Source organism: Oncorhynchus tshawytscha, linkage group LG33 (assembly GCF_018296145.1).
Source record: "Oncorhynchus tshawytscha isolate Ot180627B linkage group LG33, Otsh_v2.0, whole genome shotgun sequence".
Taxonomy (NCBI): domain Eukaryota; kingdom Metazoa; phylum Chordata; class Actinopteri; order Salmoniformes; family Salmonidae; genus Oncorhynchus; species Oncorhynchus tshawytscha.
Genome location: NC_056461.1, coordinates 2,375,001 through 2,394,137, shown reverse-complemented (window position 1 = coordinate 2,394,137; position 19,137 = coordinate 2,375,001). Strand labels below are relative to the sequence as shown.

Sequence of the window (19,137 nt, the reverse complement as noted above, 5' to 3'; positions counted from 1 at the left end):
TGTCAAATTTAGAGTCCTCAAAACCATTCTCTGAGTGTATCTGACCATGGAACTTTATGTTCATATCTACTGCTCACTACTGCATAATTACTAATGAATAAATACTGTACACAAGTTACAATTGAACTCAGCCCCTACTAGGCTTGTCCCTATCATTAAGGTCTTCGCAATGCGCATACTAATTGCAGAGCATAGTCAGCACAAGTTGCTTTAAATTCTCCTCTTTGACCAAGTTTTGCTAGTGATTTATGGCCATAAGATTTGGATAGTGTGTCAATTACCACAATACAACCTGTTTCCTTATGCCTGCACACTATATCTATGTGCCTGGGTAGAAATGGACACCAGTTGCTCTCGCTCAAGCCTCCTCTGCTTTTGTACAGTACAGTATGGGTGAGAGAAAGCAGAGTTGCTTAATGAAACAGCAGATGTGAAATGCAGCTGAGGCCCTTATTTCCACAAAGGACAAGCAGCAGTTCTGAGTTAGTAAGCCAACGCTTCTCCTCCCTCCAGAACTACACGATGGAGAAGATTCAAAGATTCATGGATGGTTGAAACGCTTCGCAGTCACACACCACTCACAAAGGTCTTTAGTGTACGGTTGGTTCAAAGAATTGTTTTAAGAAGGTCATGCCATGGATCATTTATCTATTTGATTTAGAACTTTAGGACCCCTTTAGGTATCTCCAAAAAATATTTAATTTGGCCTTCACTATTATAGCCCATAGAAACACAATGAATAACAAATCCATAAATGGCAAAATAGACAGTCAAAAAATAAATGATAAGGAGTAAGGTTTTGAAGTGTCTGTTCTATATCTAGGAGATATAAGAAAGCTCAGGAAATATATACACAGAACAAAAATATGAATGCAACATGTAAAGTGTTGGTCCCATGTTTCATGAGCTGAAATAAAAGATCCCAGAAATGTTCCATATGCTCAAATTTGTTTACATCCCTGTTAGTGAGTATTTCTCCTTTGCCAAGATAATCCATCCACCTGACAGGTGTGGCCTACCAAAAAGCTGACTAAAAAGCTTGATCATTACACTCATGCACCATGTGCTGGGGACAATAAAAGGCCACTCTAAAATGTACAGTTTTGTCACACAACACAATGCCACAGATGTCTCAAGTTTTGAGGGAGCGTACAATTGGCATGCTGACTGCAGGAATGTCCACTAGAGCTGTTGCTCATTTTTCTACCATAAGCCGCCTCCAATGTAATTTTTGAGAAATTGGCAGTGCATCCAAACAAACCTCACAACGCAGACCATGTGTATTGTGTTGTGTGGGCAAGCAGTTTGCTGATGTCAATGTTGTGAACCGAGTGCCCCATGGTGGTGGTGGGGTTATTGTACGGGCATAAGCTAAGGACAACGAACACAATTGCATTTTATGGATGGCAATTTGAATGCACAGAAATACCGTGACAAGATCCCGAGGATTATTGATGCCTTTTTTTTTAAGGTATCTGTGTCACGCCCTGGCCATAGAGAGGCTTTTATTCTCTATTTTGGTTAGGCCCGGGTGTGACTAGGGTGGGCATTCTATGTTCCTTTTTCTATGTTTTTGTATTTCTTTGTTTTTGGCCAGGTATGGTTCTCAATCAGGGACAGCTGTCTATCGTTGTCTCTGATTGAGGACCATACTTAGGTAGCTCACATGGGTTTTGTGGCTAGTTGCTTTCTGTTTTGTGTTTTACACCTGACGGAGCTGTTTCGGTTGTTCTTTTTGTTACTGTGTATTTAGTGTTCAGTTCTATTTAATGAATGACGAACACATACCACGCTGCGCTTTGGTCCTCACCTTCTTCCACCAACGGCCGTTACAATCTGTGACCAACAGATGTATATCTGTATTCACAGTTATGTGAAATCCATAGATTAGGGCCTAATTTATTTATTTAAATTGACTGATTTCCTCAATCTTTGTAATTGTTGCATGTCGCGTTTATATTTTTGTTCAGTATATACAGTGCATTTGGAAAATATTCAGACCCCTTGACTTTTTCCCCATTTTACTACGTTACAGTCTTAAAATTGATTACAGTTTTTTTCCTCATCAATCTAAACACAATGACCCATAATGACAAAGCAAAAACAGGTTTTTAGAAATGTTTGCAAATTTATAAAAAATAGAAAACTGAAATCACATTTACATAAATATTCAGACCCTTTAATCAGTACTTTGTTGTTTCTGTGAAAAAAAATTGTGCGGCAATCTCAAAGACTGACTGTCAATCGAAACTAGACGCTCCAAAAAATCATTCTAATCACACCGGTTTGAGCGTACACTGCAGCGACCAGTGTAGAATGATCACACCCATTTGTTGGTACATGTCAAAGTGCTAAGGGACCTAATGGGAACGTCACCGAATGTCATCAGGACGTCCCTTGTTTGCTGGGGTATTCCTTGATCATGTAGGGCTTACTTTAGAATGTTGTAGTATACCGTAGAATGTTTTACTACACACTGTAGTATCCCTCAATTGTGTAATACTTACTAGAGAATGTTGTAGTATACTGTAGAATACACTAGACACCATAGCACCTTTCAGTTATTACAGCTTTTCTCAATCACGTACAAGCAATTTTCAGATTTGTACTGAAATATACAGTATCTATAGCAGAACAGCAATGATCAAATGCTCAAATCCATTTACAGAACTCCTGATTACTTTCTTGCCTTAGTACTCTGCATATCTTAGACAACCTTTTTCAAAACATTAAAAAGTAATTCCAATGTTGATCGCAATGATTTATTGACTCCAAAGAAAATGTGTTAATCTACTTGGATTTTTTAAACACAGACTTACTTTCTGTTTTGTCTGCTTGGCCTCAAGAGAGAATGGTTGTGTTAATCTTTTTGCAGGCAGTCGTGTTCTTTTGATGAACGTATTTTCAATTTTGACAGTATAATATATTTTTGATGAATGTATTTCATATACTTCTTTGTCTTGTGGAATCTATTTTGTAAATCAACAACATTGTCCAAAAAATTGTTGTACACGATTGAGAAAAACTTTAAAAGCACTTACTATAGAATTTTGTACTAAATTGTAAAAGACTGTCCCATAAGACATTGTACCATAGTGTACTATAGTACATACTATAGTTTACCATAGTATACTGTGGTGTGTACTATTTTTAAAAAAAAATATTTCACCTTTATTTAACCAGGTAGGCTAGTTGAGAACAAGTTCTCATTTGCAACTGCGAACTGGCCAAGATAAAGCATAGCAGTTCGACACATACAACAACACAGTTACACATGGAATGAACAAAATATACAGTAGAAAAAAAAGAAAACAAAGTCTATATACAGTGAGTGCAAATAAGGTCAAATAAGGGAGTTGAGGCAATAAATAGGCCATGGTGGCGAAGTAATTACAATATGGCAATTAAACACTGGAATGGTAGATGTACAAAAGATGGATGTGCAAGTAGAGATACTGAAAATATATAAATACAGTATGGGAATGAGGTAGATAGATGGGCTGTATTCAGATGGGCTATGAACAGGTGCCGTGATCTGTGAGCTGCTCTGACAGCTGGTTCTTAAAGCTAGTGAGGGAGATGGGAATCTCCAGCTTCAGTGATTTTTGCAATTCGTTCCAGTCAGTGGCAGCAGAGAACTGGAAGGAAAGTCGACCAAAGGAGGAATTGGCTTTGGGGGTGAACAGTGAGATATACCTGCTGGAGCGTGTGCTACGAGTGGGTGCTGCTATGGTGACCAGCGAGCTGAGATTGGGCGGGGCTTTACCTAGCAGAGACTTGTACATAACCTGTAGCCAGTGGGTTTGGCGACGAGTATGAAGCGGGGGCAGCCAACGAGAGCGTAAAATGTAAAAGCCAACCTGAAAAAAAAAGCTTGTGTCTACTAGCTGTACTAGACGAGACAGAATAAACCCTTGTCACCTTCACAAACAGAAACACAGAATCTCAGGACCAAAGAGACCTTATAACATAGCCTATAACCTATGGAATCTCCAATGAGGTAGTGTGTTATTTGGTAAGTAGAACACACACTGCTTGGACAGCAATTAACACGGTGACCCATTGGAATCCAATTGAATCAATGACTTCTACTGGTTCACTGGCAGTTTTAAAAGCTGCCTCGTGCCATTTGGATGGGAAAATAACTAGTGACTGGTGTTTGTTCCATATAAAAATAATTGTTTTATTCAAATCAAATTGATGATGAAAATAAGATTTTGTTCTTAACTGACTTGCCTAGTTCAATAAAGGTAAAAAAAGGTTAAAAAAAATTTTAAAAAAAAAAAACGCATGCCACCTTGTCCTCCAATCATGGGTGATTAATATGACTGATTAATGCAATTTATTAATCACAGCATTTTTTAAGTAATGTTGGGTAATTTGCAGAGATTATAACAGTTATAGTTGAGTGTCTATACATTATGGACTATTGTAGTTTCATCACATGACTTGTACAGCAAGTTGTTTGCAGGGTTCACTTGCAAAAGAGACCTGTGTCTCATTGTTGACTCCCTGCAAAAGTTATAAAGTAAAATAAAATAATAAAAACTGCCTATATTATGAAACTGGTTTCATGTTTATTCTTCATCAATAAAGCATGTATATTTCACAACGTGCGTTGAAACATTTCAGAAAACAAGTGGGCTACTAAAACAATGTTGCGGAATATCAAAAGGACATCTGCACTTAAATGTATTGAACTTGAGTAACTGGTTCATTGACACTAAGGCAGAAAGAAACAACAAAACACAACAGAACATACCGTTTCTCCTCTAAAAACCATAGGCCATTCTTGCTTATCGATCAGATGTCGCAGATTCGACAGCAGACCCGTCACCAGACGCATGAATGAACCACACAAATGTACAGTGCGCCCAGCGCGCAGTGAACACATTTCTGGTGATTTCCTTACCTCCAACAGCGGAAGGTCGGGGTCCAATTGGGTGAAGCTATGCAGGACAACGGGGCTCACATTCCCGGCGACCTCTAGTTTCACGCCGTCCCAGATGTTGCGAATCCTCCAGGTGCTGGCATCGAACATCACATCAGGGGAACCCAGCTTGATTATGCGCCCCTCACACTGAGCTACCGTTAGATAAACCATTGGTGTCGTCCGTCTGTATTGCTACAACGGCAACATTGTTACGAAGCCCACACCGCGGTAATCTTTCATCATGTCATGCGGTTAAAAACGGTGGCACGGTCCTTTTTCTCACAAAAGCAAGCAGAAGACCCGGGTGAATGTAGGCTACAAACCAATTTGTGTGTGTACAGTATGTCTGCTGCGGGAAGCGAGGACGGGGTTAGCTTGGAAAGGCCCTCCACAGATCCTCCCCCGACGCAGGAAGCCTGCCCCCTCTTGAGAAGCTGATGTCATTTTCGCAGCAAAGTCGTTCTGTAGGACATAGGTAGTAAACTTTAGTGCTCTTACCACGATTCACACCCTCATGTTAACGTTTCTAAATGTAGCCTTTATTTAACTGGGCACGTCAGTTAAGAACAAATTCTTATTTACAACGGTCAAACCTGGGCCAAATGCGCTCTGCCCTATGGGACTCTCAATCACAGCTGGATGTGATACAGCCTGGATTCAAACCAGGGACTGTAGTGATGCCTCTTGCACTGAGATGCAGTGCTTTAGACCGCTGCACTACTCGGAAGTATAAGGGAATAGGCATAATGTGTCCACCAAAAGAAATTTAAACAACTGGGCAAAATGTCTCATGACCTTTTTTTGTTTTCACTTGCAAATAGCCCTTGATTTCTATGATAGATCTGTATCCTTCTATCAAGAAATGACATCCATTCCATGAGAGCAATATTAGGCTCTTTTGCCACTATGGGCAATATACCACGGCTAAGGGCTGTTCTTAGTCACGACGCAACTGGATACAGCCCTTAGCCAAGTTACAGTGTATTGGCCATTTACCACAAACACCTGAGGTGCATTATTGCTATTATAAACTGGTTACCAATGTCATTAGAGCAGTGGTATATGGACTGATATATCACAGCTGTCAGCCAATTAGCATTCAGGGCTCGACCACCCAGTTTATAATAGTGTCTATAGTTCTACTGTGCAGTATGCATGCCAGAGCATAAATTGGGATTTGTAAGGGTGGTGCTCTTCCCAAAACCATCTGTTAAACGTTTCTAACAAATCTATTAGGCCTACATTCAAGCCTACATTCTCACTGTCTAGCACCTTAAAAACAAACATAATAGTGTATTACACTATAGACGGGTTAGCTGACAACATCACGAACACGATGTGCACGCTTCAAAGGGGTAGAACGCCGTATGTTGTTATGATTCTGGATGGTCAGATAGCTAGCAACAATGACAACAAACCGCCATGTGGAATTGTAAGTGGCTCGTTCTTGATAGCATGTCTTGTTTTGAGTTCTTTTGACTGATGTCGCATCTATGCTAATATTGAAAATATTTGCAAGAGAACTTGCTAACCAACAATTGTAACAATGTATTTGAGAGACAAGTGTTCATTGTGCAACTATTTGTTTTCAATAAATATTGGAGACCAAATATAGTTTACAAGTTATCAACAATCTATCCAACCCTGGCTGTTTTGCCCCACAGTTGTGCAACCAACCGTTGCATTGAAGCATATTTACTCTGGGCTCTTTAATTGCTTAAAGGCAGTGTTTGAAAAACAGTATTTCACAGTGTAAAATTACACTGTGAAAGTGAAATACAAAACAGAGAAAAGAAACAAACTCATTTGTGTCTCAAGTTGCCCCCACACATAATCATAGCAACATCTTGGCTGCTCCACTTTCTACATCTGTTTTGTGTTATGTGTGGACTGAGCAGGCCGACTCACTGCCAGTAAGCACAGGCTGAAAACCAGGGTTGGGTAGTAGTGAACTAAACTCAGCAAAAAAAGAAACGTCCTCTCTCTGTCAACTGCGTTTATTTTCAGCAAACTTAACATGTGTAAATATTTGTATGAACGTAACAAGATTCAACGACATAAACTGAACAAGTTCCACTGACATGTGACTAACAGAAATAGAATAATGTGTCCCTGAACAAAAGGGGGTGTCAAAATCAAAAGTAACAGTCAGTATCTGATGTGGCCACCAGCTGCATTAAGTACTGCAGTGCATCTCCTCCTCATGGACTGCACCAGATTTGCCAGTTCTTACTGTGAGATGTTACCCCTCTCTTCCACCAAGGCACCTGCAAGTTCCTGGACATTTCTGGGGGAAATGGCCCTAGTGCTCATCCTCCGATCCAACAGGTCCCAGACATGCTCACTGGGATTGAGATCTGTGTTCTTCACTGGCCATGACAGAACACTGACATTCCTGTCTTGGAAATCACGCACAGAACGAGCAGTATGGCTGGTGGCATTGTCATGCTGGAGGGTCATGTCTGGATGAGCCTGCAGGAAGGGTACCACATGAGGGAGGAGGATGTCTTCCCTGTAATGCACAGCGTTGAGATTGCCTGCATTGACAACAAGCTCAGTCCGATGATGCTGTGACACACTGCCCCAGACCATGACGGACCCTCCACCTCCAAAACAATCCCGCTCCAGAGTTCTGACTTAGAATATGTGGACAACTACAAATACCTAGGTGTTTGGTTAGACTGTAAACTCTCCTTCCAGACTCACATCAAACACCAAAGCCCCATATGTCACCAAAGCCCCATATACTACCCACCACTGCGACCTGTACGCTCTCGTTGGCTGGCCCTTGCTTCATACTCGTCGCCAAACCCACTGGCTCCAGGTCATCTACAAGACCCTGCTAGGTAAAGTCCCCCCTTATCTCAGCTTGCTGGTCACCATAGCAGCACCCACCTGTTGCACGAGCTCCAGCAGGTAGATCTCTCTGGTCACCCCCAAAACCAATTCTTCCTTTGGCCACCTCTCCTTCCAGTTCTCTGCTGCCAATGACTGGAACGAACTACAAAAATCTTTGAAACTGGAAACACTTATCTCCCTCACTAGCTTTAAGCAGCAGCTGTCAGAGCAGCTCGCAGATTACTGCACCTGTACATAGCCCATCTATAATTTAGCCCAAACAATTACCTCTTTCCCTACTGTATTTATTTATTTTGCTCCTTTGCACCCCATTATTTCTATCTCTACTTTGCACATTCTTCCACTGCAAATCAACCATTCCAGTGTTTTACTTGCTATATTGTATTTACTTCGCCACCATGGCCTTTTTTTGCCTTTGCCTCCCTTATCTCACCTCATTTGCTCACATTGTATATAGACTCATTTTTCTACTGTATTATTGACTCTATGTTTGTTTTACTTCATGTGTAACTCTGTGTTGTTGTATGTGTCGAACTGCTTTGCTTTATCTTGGCCAGGTCGCAGTTGCAAATGAGAACTTGTTCTCAACTTGCCTACCTGGTTAAATAAAGGTGTTCTCAACTGGCCTACCTGGTTAAATAAAGGTGTTCTCAACTAGCCTACCTGGTTAAATAAAGGTGTTCTCAACTAGCCTACCTGGTTAAATAAAGGTGTTCTCAACTAGCCTACCTGGTTAAATAAAGGTGTTCTCAACTAGCCTACCTGGTTAAATAAAGGTGTTCTCAACTAGCCTACCTGGTTAAATAAAGGTGTTCTCAACTAGCCTACCTGGTTAAATAAAGGTGTTCTCAACTAGCCTACCTGGTTAAATAAAGGTGTTCTCAACTAGCCTACCTGGTTAAATAAAGGTGTTCTCAACTAGCCTACCTGGTTAAATAAAGGTGTTCTCAACTAGCCTACCTGGTTAAATAAAGGTGAAATAAATAAAATAATACATCTTTACTTTTACTCAAGAGATTTGGGTACTTTTTCCACCACTGCTCTGTGGAAGCTTATTATTTCCTATATTTTGACTCTTCGGCATTTTCGACGTTAACCTGCAGGTAAGGTTCAGAAACAAATTATGGGATGCCATTTTATTAGTTGGTCTGGCTTTTTTGTGATCCCAGAATATAAAATGATAAGTGGAGCTGAAATAGCTTGTGTGCTACTTGAGGGTAGCTTGTAACCAAAGATTCTCAAGCATGTTATATAATAGTGTGGGCCGGGGCTATCAACCTTAGCCATCACCGACGGACGAAGCAGAGATTTCCTCTTATCTTCTGCTCGTCAGACACCAGTGTTGCGTTACAGATGAGAGAAATGTATTTGAAAATAGCACACTTACACAAAAAGCCAGGTTCCCAAACGCAGATTAAGACAGATTCATTCCTGGACTAAAAACCACTTTCAATGGAGATTCTTAATTTTCATCTGGGAAACCATTCCAAAGAGTACAGACATAGTTGTACAGTGTAGGAAATGGCAATGGAAGAGCATTTCTCTCCGTGTCACCTCTTTTCTAATTAATTACACAGCTACTCAAATAGAACGGACTCCAGGCATAGCTCAGCAGCTTTGAAATGCAAAGCATCTCTCCTGCTTCATGCCCTGGCCTAAACTGTTCCCTTACCCACACTCTTATTTACAACCTTAAAGGGTTCTTCGGCTGTTCCAATAGGAGAACCCTTTGAAGAACCCCTTTTGGTTTCAGGTGGATCTAAAAAGGGTTCTCCCTGGAACTAAAAAGGGTTCTCCCTGGAACTAAAAAGGGTTCTCTCTGGAACTAAAAAGGGTTCTCCCTGGAACTAAAAAGGGTTCTCCCTGGAACAAAAAAGGGTTCTCCTATTGAAACAGCCAAATAACCACTTTTTCTAAGTGTGTAGGGGACCCACACCACCCATGTCTAACTGCCATTTATCTCTCTCTCTGAATCTCTCTCTATTTCTCTCTCTCTTAATAGGATGAATGATAATAACTCATATAAATACCGGTCAAACAAGGTAATACAGGACAGCCAATTAACCAGGCGACCCTCATATTCACCAGTCCCTTTCTAGATACAATCAGGTGCATTGCCTCTATAATTATCAAATTAGATCTAGGCTACACTTAGAAGCATAGGGACAGAGGTACAATAACATTCTTCACTGTTGTATAACATCAAATGGAGTTGCTACAGTAATAGGATTGAAATTAGCCAAATGCCAGTCATGACAGAAATGTGGCTCTGCACTCTGGACTATTAGGGTGTCTTGAGAGTTCTGTTTTTAGCGTAATTGTATGCCAAAGTACAGTATATAGAATGTATATGTAATGTAGGTTATATCTCTCCATGTGAGGACAAATACACATTCTCACAGTCACACACACATACACATTCATTATAACATCCTCATTCACATAGACAAAAACTCATGATCTTTTGAACTCAAGTTCAACACTGTAAAATACACTCACTAAGTCACACTGGTGAATCCAATACAGACATCCCACTCTTTCTATTTCCCTCTATTTCTCTATTTCTCTCTCACACACACACACACACACACACACACACATATATCTGAACGTTCCTACAGCAGAGGTCACCATTAAATATGTGATAGACTTCCCCCTGTACTCCCTCTCCCCCTCCTCCCTCTCTCCCCCTCTTGGTCCTCATTAAAAAGGTGCTGATCAGTAAAGGAGATACTGGAGATAGACTACAGAGACTTCTGAGTAATGACACTGAAGCTGATAAGGACTCAACACCGGGAAGACAACAATCCAGACCACCATTCCCTCCTCTTATCTCTGGGACACCACATCCATGAACTATAGCTATGGCTGGTACTATAGCTGAGCCGGATGGGCTTTTGGACTAGGAAATGCAGAGGAATTATGGAAATCGTTTTTCTGAGAAAAAGTAACTACTGGAAAATTTTCCAAAATAAGACGTGATTTCCTAAAATGTTTATAAAACTTGTGTTGCGTCAAATCAGAAATAACAAGTTAAGAGTGAACGTGATAGTGGAAAAAGCTACAGATCTCTTGATATGCCAATAAAAAGACACTCAATCATTGACACATTGCTGCATTAGAGATGTTTGTGGTCATACGCACATCCTTAAAAACAGTGCTGGGCTAATAAAGAATACTATTATAGAACAAGATGGCCTGCACACTGTTATTACCCATGTTGACAGCTCTGGGGTATACAGGTTATTGCTGTATATGCCAGCATACTAGTAGGACTTGGGCACACATGCACACACACATCCCATGACATGCGGAAGAGCATATGAAGTCGTTGCTAGAAAGTCATGTGACTTCTAGGATACCCAATGATGACTTAGTCATGTTATGATAGATCAGGTCACAGCACAGTGTGTGTGTGTGTGTGAAGGGGGTGGCAAACCATAATACGGTACGTTCTAGTACAGAAAGCCATACGGGGTCACACGCACACACATACAAGAGAACAATGTTTTCCTTACCAATACCTACACATGAGGACACCTCGTACTTCTAATAAAAATGACAAAAATAAAAAAATATAATAATGATAAATATATGAAAGTTTTCAGACCTCTTCACTTTTCCCACATTTTGTTACGTTATAGCATTATAATAAAATTGATGAAATAGTTTTCATATCCCATAATGACAAACAAGATATTTCTTTTTGCAAATGTATAAAAAACAAACGGAAATATCACATTTAGATAAGTATTCAGACCCTTTACTTAGTACTTTGTTGAAGCACCTTTGGCAGCGATTTCAGCCTCCAGTCTTCTTGGATATGACTCTACAAGCTTGGCACACCTGTATTTGGGTAGTTTCTCCCCTTTTCCTCTGCAGATCCTTTCAAGCTCTGTCATGTTGGATGGAGAGCATCGCTGCACAGCAATTTTCAGGTATCTCCAGAGATGTTCAATCGGGTTCAAGTCCGGACTCTGGCTGGGACACTCAAGGACATTCAGAGACTTGTCCCACAGCCACTCCTGATTTGGCTTGGCTTCAACATTGTCCTGTTGGAAGGAGAACCTTTGTCCCAGTCTGAGGTCATGGGTAATCTGGAGTAGGTTTAAATCATGAATCTCTCTGTACTTTGCTCCGTTCATCTTTCCCTCGATCCTGACTAGTCTCCCAGTCTCTGCTGCTGAAAAACATCCCCACAGCATAATGCTGCCACCACCATGCTTCACCGTAGGGATGGTGCCAGGTTTCCTCCAGACCTGACACTTGGCATTCAGGCCAAAGAGTTCAATCTTGGTTTCATCAGACCAGAGAATTTTGTTTCTCGTTGTCTGAGAGTCCTTTAGGTGCCTTTTGGCAAACTCCAAGCGGGCTGTCATGTTCATTTTACTGAGGAATGGCTTCCGTCTGGCCCCTCTACCATAACGGTCTGATTGGTGGAGTTCTGCAGAGATGGTTGTCCTTCTGAAAGTTTCTCTCTTCTCCACAGAGGAACTCTGGAGCTCTGTCAGAGTGACCATTAGGTTCTTGGTCACCTCCCCCGATTGCTCAGTTTGGCCGGGCGGCTAGCTCTTGGAAGAGTCTTGGTGGTTCCAAACTCTTCCATTTAAGAATGATTAAGGCCACTGTGTAATTGGGGACAGTCAATGCTGCAAAAATGTTTTGGTACCCTTCCCCAGATCTGTGCCTCAACACAATCCTGTCTCGGAACACTACAGATAATTCCTTCGACCTCATGGCTTGGTTTTTGCTCTGACATGCACTGTCAACTGTGGGACCTTATATAGACAGGTGTGTGCTTTATAAAATCATGTGCAATCATTTGAATTTACCACAGGTCGACTCCAATCAAGTTGTAGAAACATCTCAAGGATGACCAATGGAAACAGGATGCATCAGAGATCAAATTTCGAGTCGCAGAGCAAAGGGTCTGAATACTTATGTAAATAATTTTTTTCTGTTTTTCTGTTTTAGAAATTTGAAAAAATATCTAAAAACCATCTTGAACGGTTTCTGTGTGTAGATCGATGAATAAACGTAACGTAACAAAATGTGGAAAAAGTCAAGGGGTCTGAATACTCTCCGAATGCACTGTACATGCCACACTATACCATATTCCCTATACACCAGCAGCCCCTCTTACCTGACTGTTGTTATACTAGTGCAAAAATGTAGAGGGCCTTGCACACGAGGCTGCTATTTCTAGGTTGTCTGTGTGTGCATGCTTGAAAGCCCTCACCCTGTCCCCAAACCCAAATTGAACCCTCTCTCCAATTCATTTGAGTCCAATTTAATTTCCCATTAACCATCTCTTATGCAATAGTGGAGGAGGGAGGGAAAGCACCCCCTCAGACTGTGTTATTTTCAGCAGTGCTGTCCTTCATCGCAATGGAGATAAAATTGGGTTTTAGAAACCACTATCATCAAATACAATTTAACAAATCAAAGGCAGCTGTATAAAAAAAAGCACCCTCCTCCATCCAAATCCACTTATTGTCCATGGGTGATCAGATCTAAGGGGGAAACAAGACGTTACAGGGAACCAGCTGTCTCATGGAATCACTCTTGGTGTAATAAATAGAGAGGAAGCCAAGGAGCTTGAAACACCTGGAGTCTGGGCGAGACACTCCCAACTATAAGTCAGTCATTTACATAAGCCAGGTGTTTTTTAACTTCTCTGAAACCAAATATCTGCAGTGTGTTTGATACGATCTGGGTTTTGTCACACCCTGATCTGTTTCACCTGTATTTGTGATTGTCTCCACCCCCCTCCAGATGTCGCCCATCTTCCCCATTATCCACTGTGTATATATACCTGTGTTCTCTGTTTGTCTGTTGCCAGTTCGCTTTGTTTTGTCAAGCCTACTAGCGTTTTACACTCTGTTCCTGTCTCTTGATTGTTGATTGATTATCTGGATTACCGGCCCCTGCCTGCATTGACCTGTCTTTAGCCTGCCCCTGTTGGATTAATAACCTGTTGTTAATTTGACGTTGTCTGCATCTGGGTCTTACCTCAAACGTGATAGTTTAATTGGTTTGCTTTCCTGTAGAAAGTTCTTCTAGGGCCACGGACATCTTTAAGATCAAGAAACACACATGGACCAGCTGATGACGGCTGCCGCCAAAATGCGTCTGTTTGTTCTGACCTCTGCTGCTAAAAAAAAATACATTAAAACTTAAAGAATATTTCAGTGAGTGCAGGTTTTTCCTTTCTTCCAGTTCCCAGTCAATAAATGGGCTGAACCATCTAAAGGTATCCCCCACACAGACCCCACGCCATTCTCAGATTATTGGGACAGTCCAGGTGGGGCTGGGTTAAATATGAACACAGGAGATCAGAGGACAACCATTTTGACCGTTTTGCACCCCTATGAATTCAAAGGATGTTCTAAAATACACCAAAGATGATTTTGCTAAAGAGGTCACAGGGTACATCCATAGAGATTATAATGCGATAGGTCCACTTACACGGCATCACTTGAGTGGGTTGAGTCACTGATGTGATCTTCCTGTACGGGTTGGTGCCCCCCTCGGGTTGGTGCCGTGGGGGAGATCTTGGTGGGCTATACTCGGCCTTGTCTCAGGGTAGTAGGTTGATGGTTGAAGATATCCCTCTAGTGGTGTGGGGGCTTTGCTTTGGCAAAGTGGGTGGGTTATATCCTGCCTGTTTGGCCCTGTCCGGGCCACAGTGTCTCCCGACCCCTCCTGTCTCAGCCTCCAGTATTTATTCTGAAATATTTTATGTGTCGGGGGGCTAGGGTCAGTCTGTTATAGCTGGAGTATCTCTCCTGTCTTTTCCAGTGTCTTGTGTGAATTTAAGTATGCTCTAATTCTCTCTCTCGCTTTTTCTCTCTCTTTCTCTCACTCTTTCTCTCTGAGAACCTGAGCCATAGGACCATGCCTCAGGACTACCTGGCCTGATGACTCCTTGATGCCCCCAGTCCACCTGGTCATGCTGCTGCTCCAGTCTCAACTGTTCTGCCTATGGAACCCTGACCTGTTCACCGGATGTGCTACCTTGTCCCGGACCTGGTGTTTTAGACTCTCTCTCTACTGCACCTGCTGTCTCTAACTCTGAATGCCCGGCTATGAAAGACCAAACGACATTTACTCCTGAGGTGCTGACCTGTTACACCCTCTACAACCACTGTGATTATTATTATCTGACCCTGCTGGTCACCTATGAACGTTTGAACATCTTGGACATGTTCTGTTATAATCTCCACCCGGCACAGCCAGAAGAGGACTGGCCACCCCTCATAGCCTGGCTCCTCTCTAGGTTTATAATCTCCATCAGGCACAGCCAGAAGAGGACTGGCCACCCCTCATAGCCTGGCTCCTCTCTAGGTTTCTTCCTTGGTTCTGGCCTTTCTAGGGGGGTTTTCCTAGCCACCATGCTTTTACATCTGCATTACTTGCTGTTTGGGGTTTTAGGCTGGGTTTTTGTACAACACTTTGTGACATTGGCTGATGGAAAAAGGGCTTTATAAATACATTTGATTGATTCTTGACTCTGGTTCGTGCTCAAAGACTTGAGCCTTATTGCACAGTCTCACAGGTGCATTTTTTATGATATATCTATCAGGACGAATCTGCATGGCTGGACGTGTTTCAATGATCTTGATGTACATGTTCTTAGTCTCTGAAACATTATGTACTATAGTGAAACAGGGTGGCCTTTGGACAAGAACAGCAGATATCCTCCCTCTTTCACCTCAGCCTTCATTTCCCTCTGCTAATCTTTTCTTAGCCAACCACTGACAGATCCATTGTCTGCTTTCACAGCAAACACAAGGGGGGGTCTTGGAGAGGTCTGGATAAATCCCAAATCCCAATATTATATAATAGACCCAGTACAGTGATAGTGAATATCTTGGATAGTAATATTAAGTGGTAGTTGGTACATGATCTTCTCAGTAAACATGTTACCTTGACTGGCGTCTCTTTGCATCTTCCATATATCTAAGAACGTAACAGTTGGTGTCAGAAGTGGGCTCCACCACTGTAGGTATAGTTACCTCAAATGAAGTACTAACTACTAACTAAATAGGCCTTTGTTAGGTCGGGTAAGCTAAAGAACGACATAGCCAGGTGAACCAAGGTTAGCGGCTTGAGAAAAGGATGTCAAATTAAACACTTAGTGGGATAAAGGTTTGGGTTATTGCCAGGAAGTAATAGTAAGAGATGTGAAGGGAAGAGGATTGAAATAAGTAAGCAAGAAAGAGAGAGAGAGCGTGTGTGCTTGATCTGTGATTGATATGAAGGTTAATCAGTGTGAGTGAGCGGTGTGTGCATAATAATGTCTGTTTGTGAGTGTATAGATATCAACAGTGACAGAACTATTCTGTACACCACGTTCAAGCCAAACCAAACCAATCAAACACACTCAGTGTATTTGTTTGCATTTGTTCATTAGCCCATTATGCCCATTATTGACTAGGCCAAAACTAGCCTTAACTCTATGGAGGGCTACAAAACAAGAACTCATTTCAGCTTTAGGCCACTCTCGCTACTAGCCTATACGGTGATGACACAACACATTCTTCCCATCACACACCAGGCACAACACCCAGGCACAAACAAAGCCTAGTGTGCCCTCACATTTTGACAGAGTGACCGTAGGCTGGTGACCAGAGGCCAGACCCAAACTGAGAGAGAGAAACTCCATTCAAACCCTCGTATTGTCCCCTTGCCAAAGGAAGTGGCATTTACCTGCCCTCCTGTTCTTTGTGAATACACTCCTTTGTCTGCCGATGAGTGTAATGGAGGTGGGAAAAAGAACATGAGCAAAGGTCTCAACAAGTTGACCATGAGTGGCTATGAGAAACCACATTTACAGCCGAGTGTAACGGACGGAATGACAACATTGTGGGAGGCCATTGGCCATTGAACTGCAAGTGTTGCTCGTGGTTTGTGGTTGCTCATCAGCTACATTGGTGGTAATTAGATCATATTCACATTGTTGTTCATTATTATGAGAGAGAGACGAGGGGAATTATGGGAAGGTGGGTGACTGGCTCTTTGTGACATCATCCCCAATAATGGTTGGTTGGAGGAGTTGATGATCTGATTGTTGAGGGCAGTGTGTCATGTGATTTCCCATAAAGCACAGCTGATTGTCAGGCCCTATTCCTAGTGGAGCTGACGCTATAGAATAACAATGAGTAAAGACTAGGATATTCCAATTCAAATCCATGTCATGTGATTTGTGGGCTGGTGGTTTGGCGGCCATATTGGCTGTTCACATTGGACTGTTTGGTTAATTGATGCTTATCACAATTGTGTGCACATTGATAAATAAGCTGCTTTCTATGCATTAGAATTGAAAATGTGGTGTGTTCTCTGTGACCATTGAGAGGGAATGCAGAAATGTACGCAATGTACAAATTATAATGAATCACTATAACATTGTTTTTACGAAATCACCATAATACAGGGAAAAGCATGGATGTTCGTTAAACATGTTCCTCATGATTAGCTTACAATTAGTCATGTATTTTCTGCTTCTATTTCACAAAGGTTTCATGTCCTGTGAACATGTGGGACCTTAATATTATCCCGCAGCAAAAGGAAATGTGAAATATTACATGGATTATAATTAATGGATATTTTTGTAGGGGTTGATACATTTTTCATTAATTATAATCAAGTCTGAAATTTCTAAATGGAAATGACAAACTTCAGAATTCCTTTTTAAACCTCAAATACACTACAAGTTTTAAATGTCCTACATTGCACAAAAGTTCTCCTGCAACAGGGTGATCCAATTAAGATCATACATCTGTAACTTTCCTTTCCTGTTCGTTTAACAGAACTCCCTGAATACAAGGCCCAGCGCAGAGCAAAAACATCTGGGAAAGACCAGCTTGCACTGTAAACAGCTGGGCAGGCCAACAATTCACAGGAGTGACAGAGACACCTACTGGACACGTTCGGTAACACAGCTCTCTATCACAGCTGGTTCCAATGCATTGTCCAACTCACACCAAAACCTGAAGCATCTTCTTCCTCATGTATACCAACACAATAGAAAATATGGGGATGGTTAACTTCTAGAAATTATGCTTAGTGCCTATCTATAACCTACAAAACTAAAAACGACATTTGTGGAACCCTAAGAATGCATAAGAATGCTATATAAAACATAATATGTTATACTGAACAAAAATATAAACTCCACATGTAAAGTGTTGGTCCCATGTTTCATGAGCTGAAATAAAATATCCCAAAAATGTTCCATATGCACAAATGTGTTTACATCCCTGTTAGTGAGAATTTCTCCTTTGCCAAGATATTTAATCCATCTGACAGGTGTGGCATATCAAGAAGCTGATTAAACAGCATGACCATTACATAGGTGCAACTTGTGCTGAGGACAATAAAAGGCCACTCTAAAATGTGCAGTTTTGTCATACAACACAATGCCACAGATGGCTCAAGTTGAGAGTGTGCAATTGGCATGCTGACTGCAGGAATGTCCACCAGCGCTGTTGCCAGATAATTTAATGTTAATTTCTCTACCATAAGCCGCCTCCACCATTGTTTTAGAGAATTTGGCAGTACGCTCAACCGGCCTCACAACCCCATACCACGTGTATGGTGTCGTGTGGGCGACCGGTTTGCTGATGTTAACGTTGTGAACAGAGTGCCCCATGGTGGTGGTGAGGTTATGGTATGGGCAGGCATAAGCTACGGACAACTAACACAATTGTATTTTATCGATGGCATTTGAATGCACAGAGATAATGTGACGAGATCCTGAGGCCCATTGTCATGCCATTCATCCACCGCCATCACTTAATGTTTTAGCATGATAATACACAGCCCCATGTAACAAGGATCTGTACACAAATCCTGGAAGCTAAAAATATCCCAGTTCATCCATGGCCTGCATACTCACCAGACATGCCACCCATTGAGCATGTTTTGGATCCACTGGATCATTGTGTACGACAGCGTGTTCCAGTTCCCGCCAATATCCAGCAACTCTGCACAGCCTTTGAGGCTACCTGCCACCCTACAGCAGTTGGGGACGGTTTTTGCTCTATAAAGCACTAATATGGGCAGTGCAACGGCAGGGAGTAGAGTTCTAGCTAAGGGAATTGGAGGACTCCCCATTTTCCCACAGTGGTCCGAGCTGGGCTGTTTGCCAATGGAGGCTTAGGTCCACAGGCTTGGCTGTCTCTAACCTATTAGCATAGCAACGCTCTCACAAGGGGGCCAAAGAGGGCAGACGGATGAGTATGATCTGTTTCACTGTGGCTACTCTAAAGTTTATGGTCACACTATAGGGTATATAGGCTGCCATTACGAATTTTTGCTGCACATTCTTTTAGTAACAGAAC

At 41.8% G+C, this 19,137-nt stretch overlaps 1 protein-coding gene across 5 annotated transcripts in view; it reads right to left on the bottom strand.

Moving 5' to 3' along the window:
• Positions 1-19,137, bottom strand: part of LOC112234556 (ral guanine nucleotide dissociation stimulator) — a 114,359-nt gene that overhangs the window by 77,817 nt on the left and 17,405 nt on the right. For 4 of the 5 annotated variants that reach the window (XR_006080647.1, XM_024402729.2, XM_024402731.2 and 1 more), the window contains exon 1: positions 4,913-5,304. The exons of the other annotated variant lie outside the window; for it this stretch is intronic. Coding sequence is in view for 3 of the 4 variants with exons in the window: in XM_024402729.2 (XP_024258497.1) it covers positions 4,913-5,104 (192 nt within the window). In the remaining variant the exon portion in view is untranslated. Of the gene's footprint in view, positions 1-4,912; positions 5,305-19,137 lie in introns of those variants that run through there. 5 annotated transcript variants of the gene reach the window in all.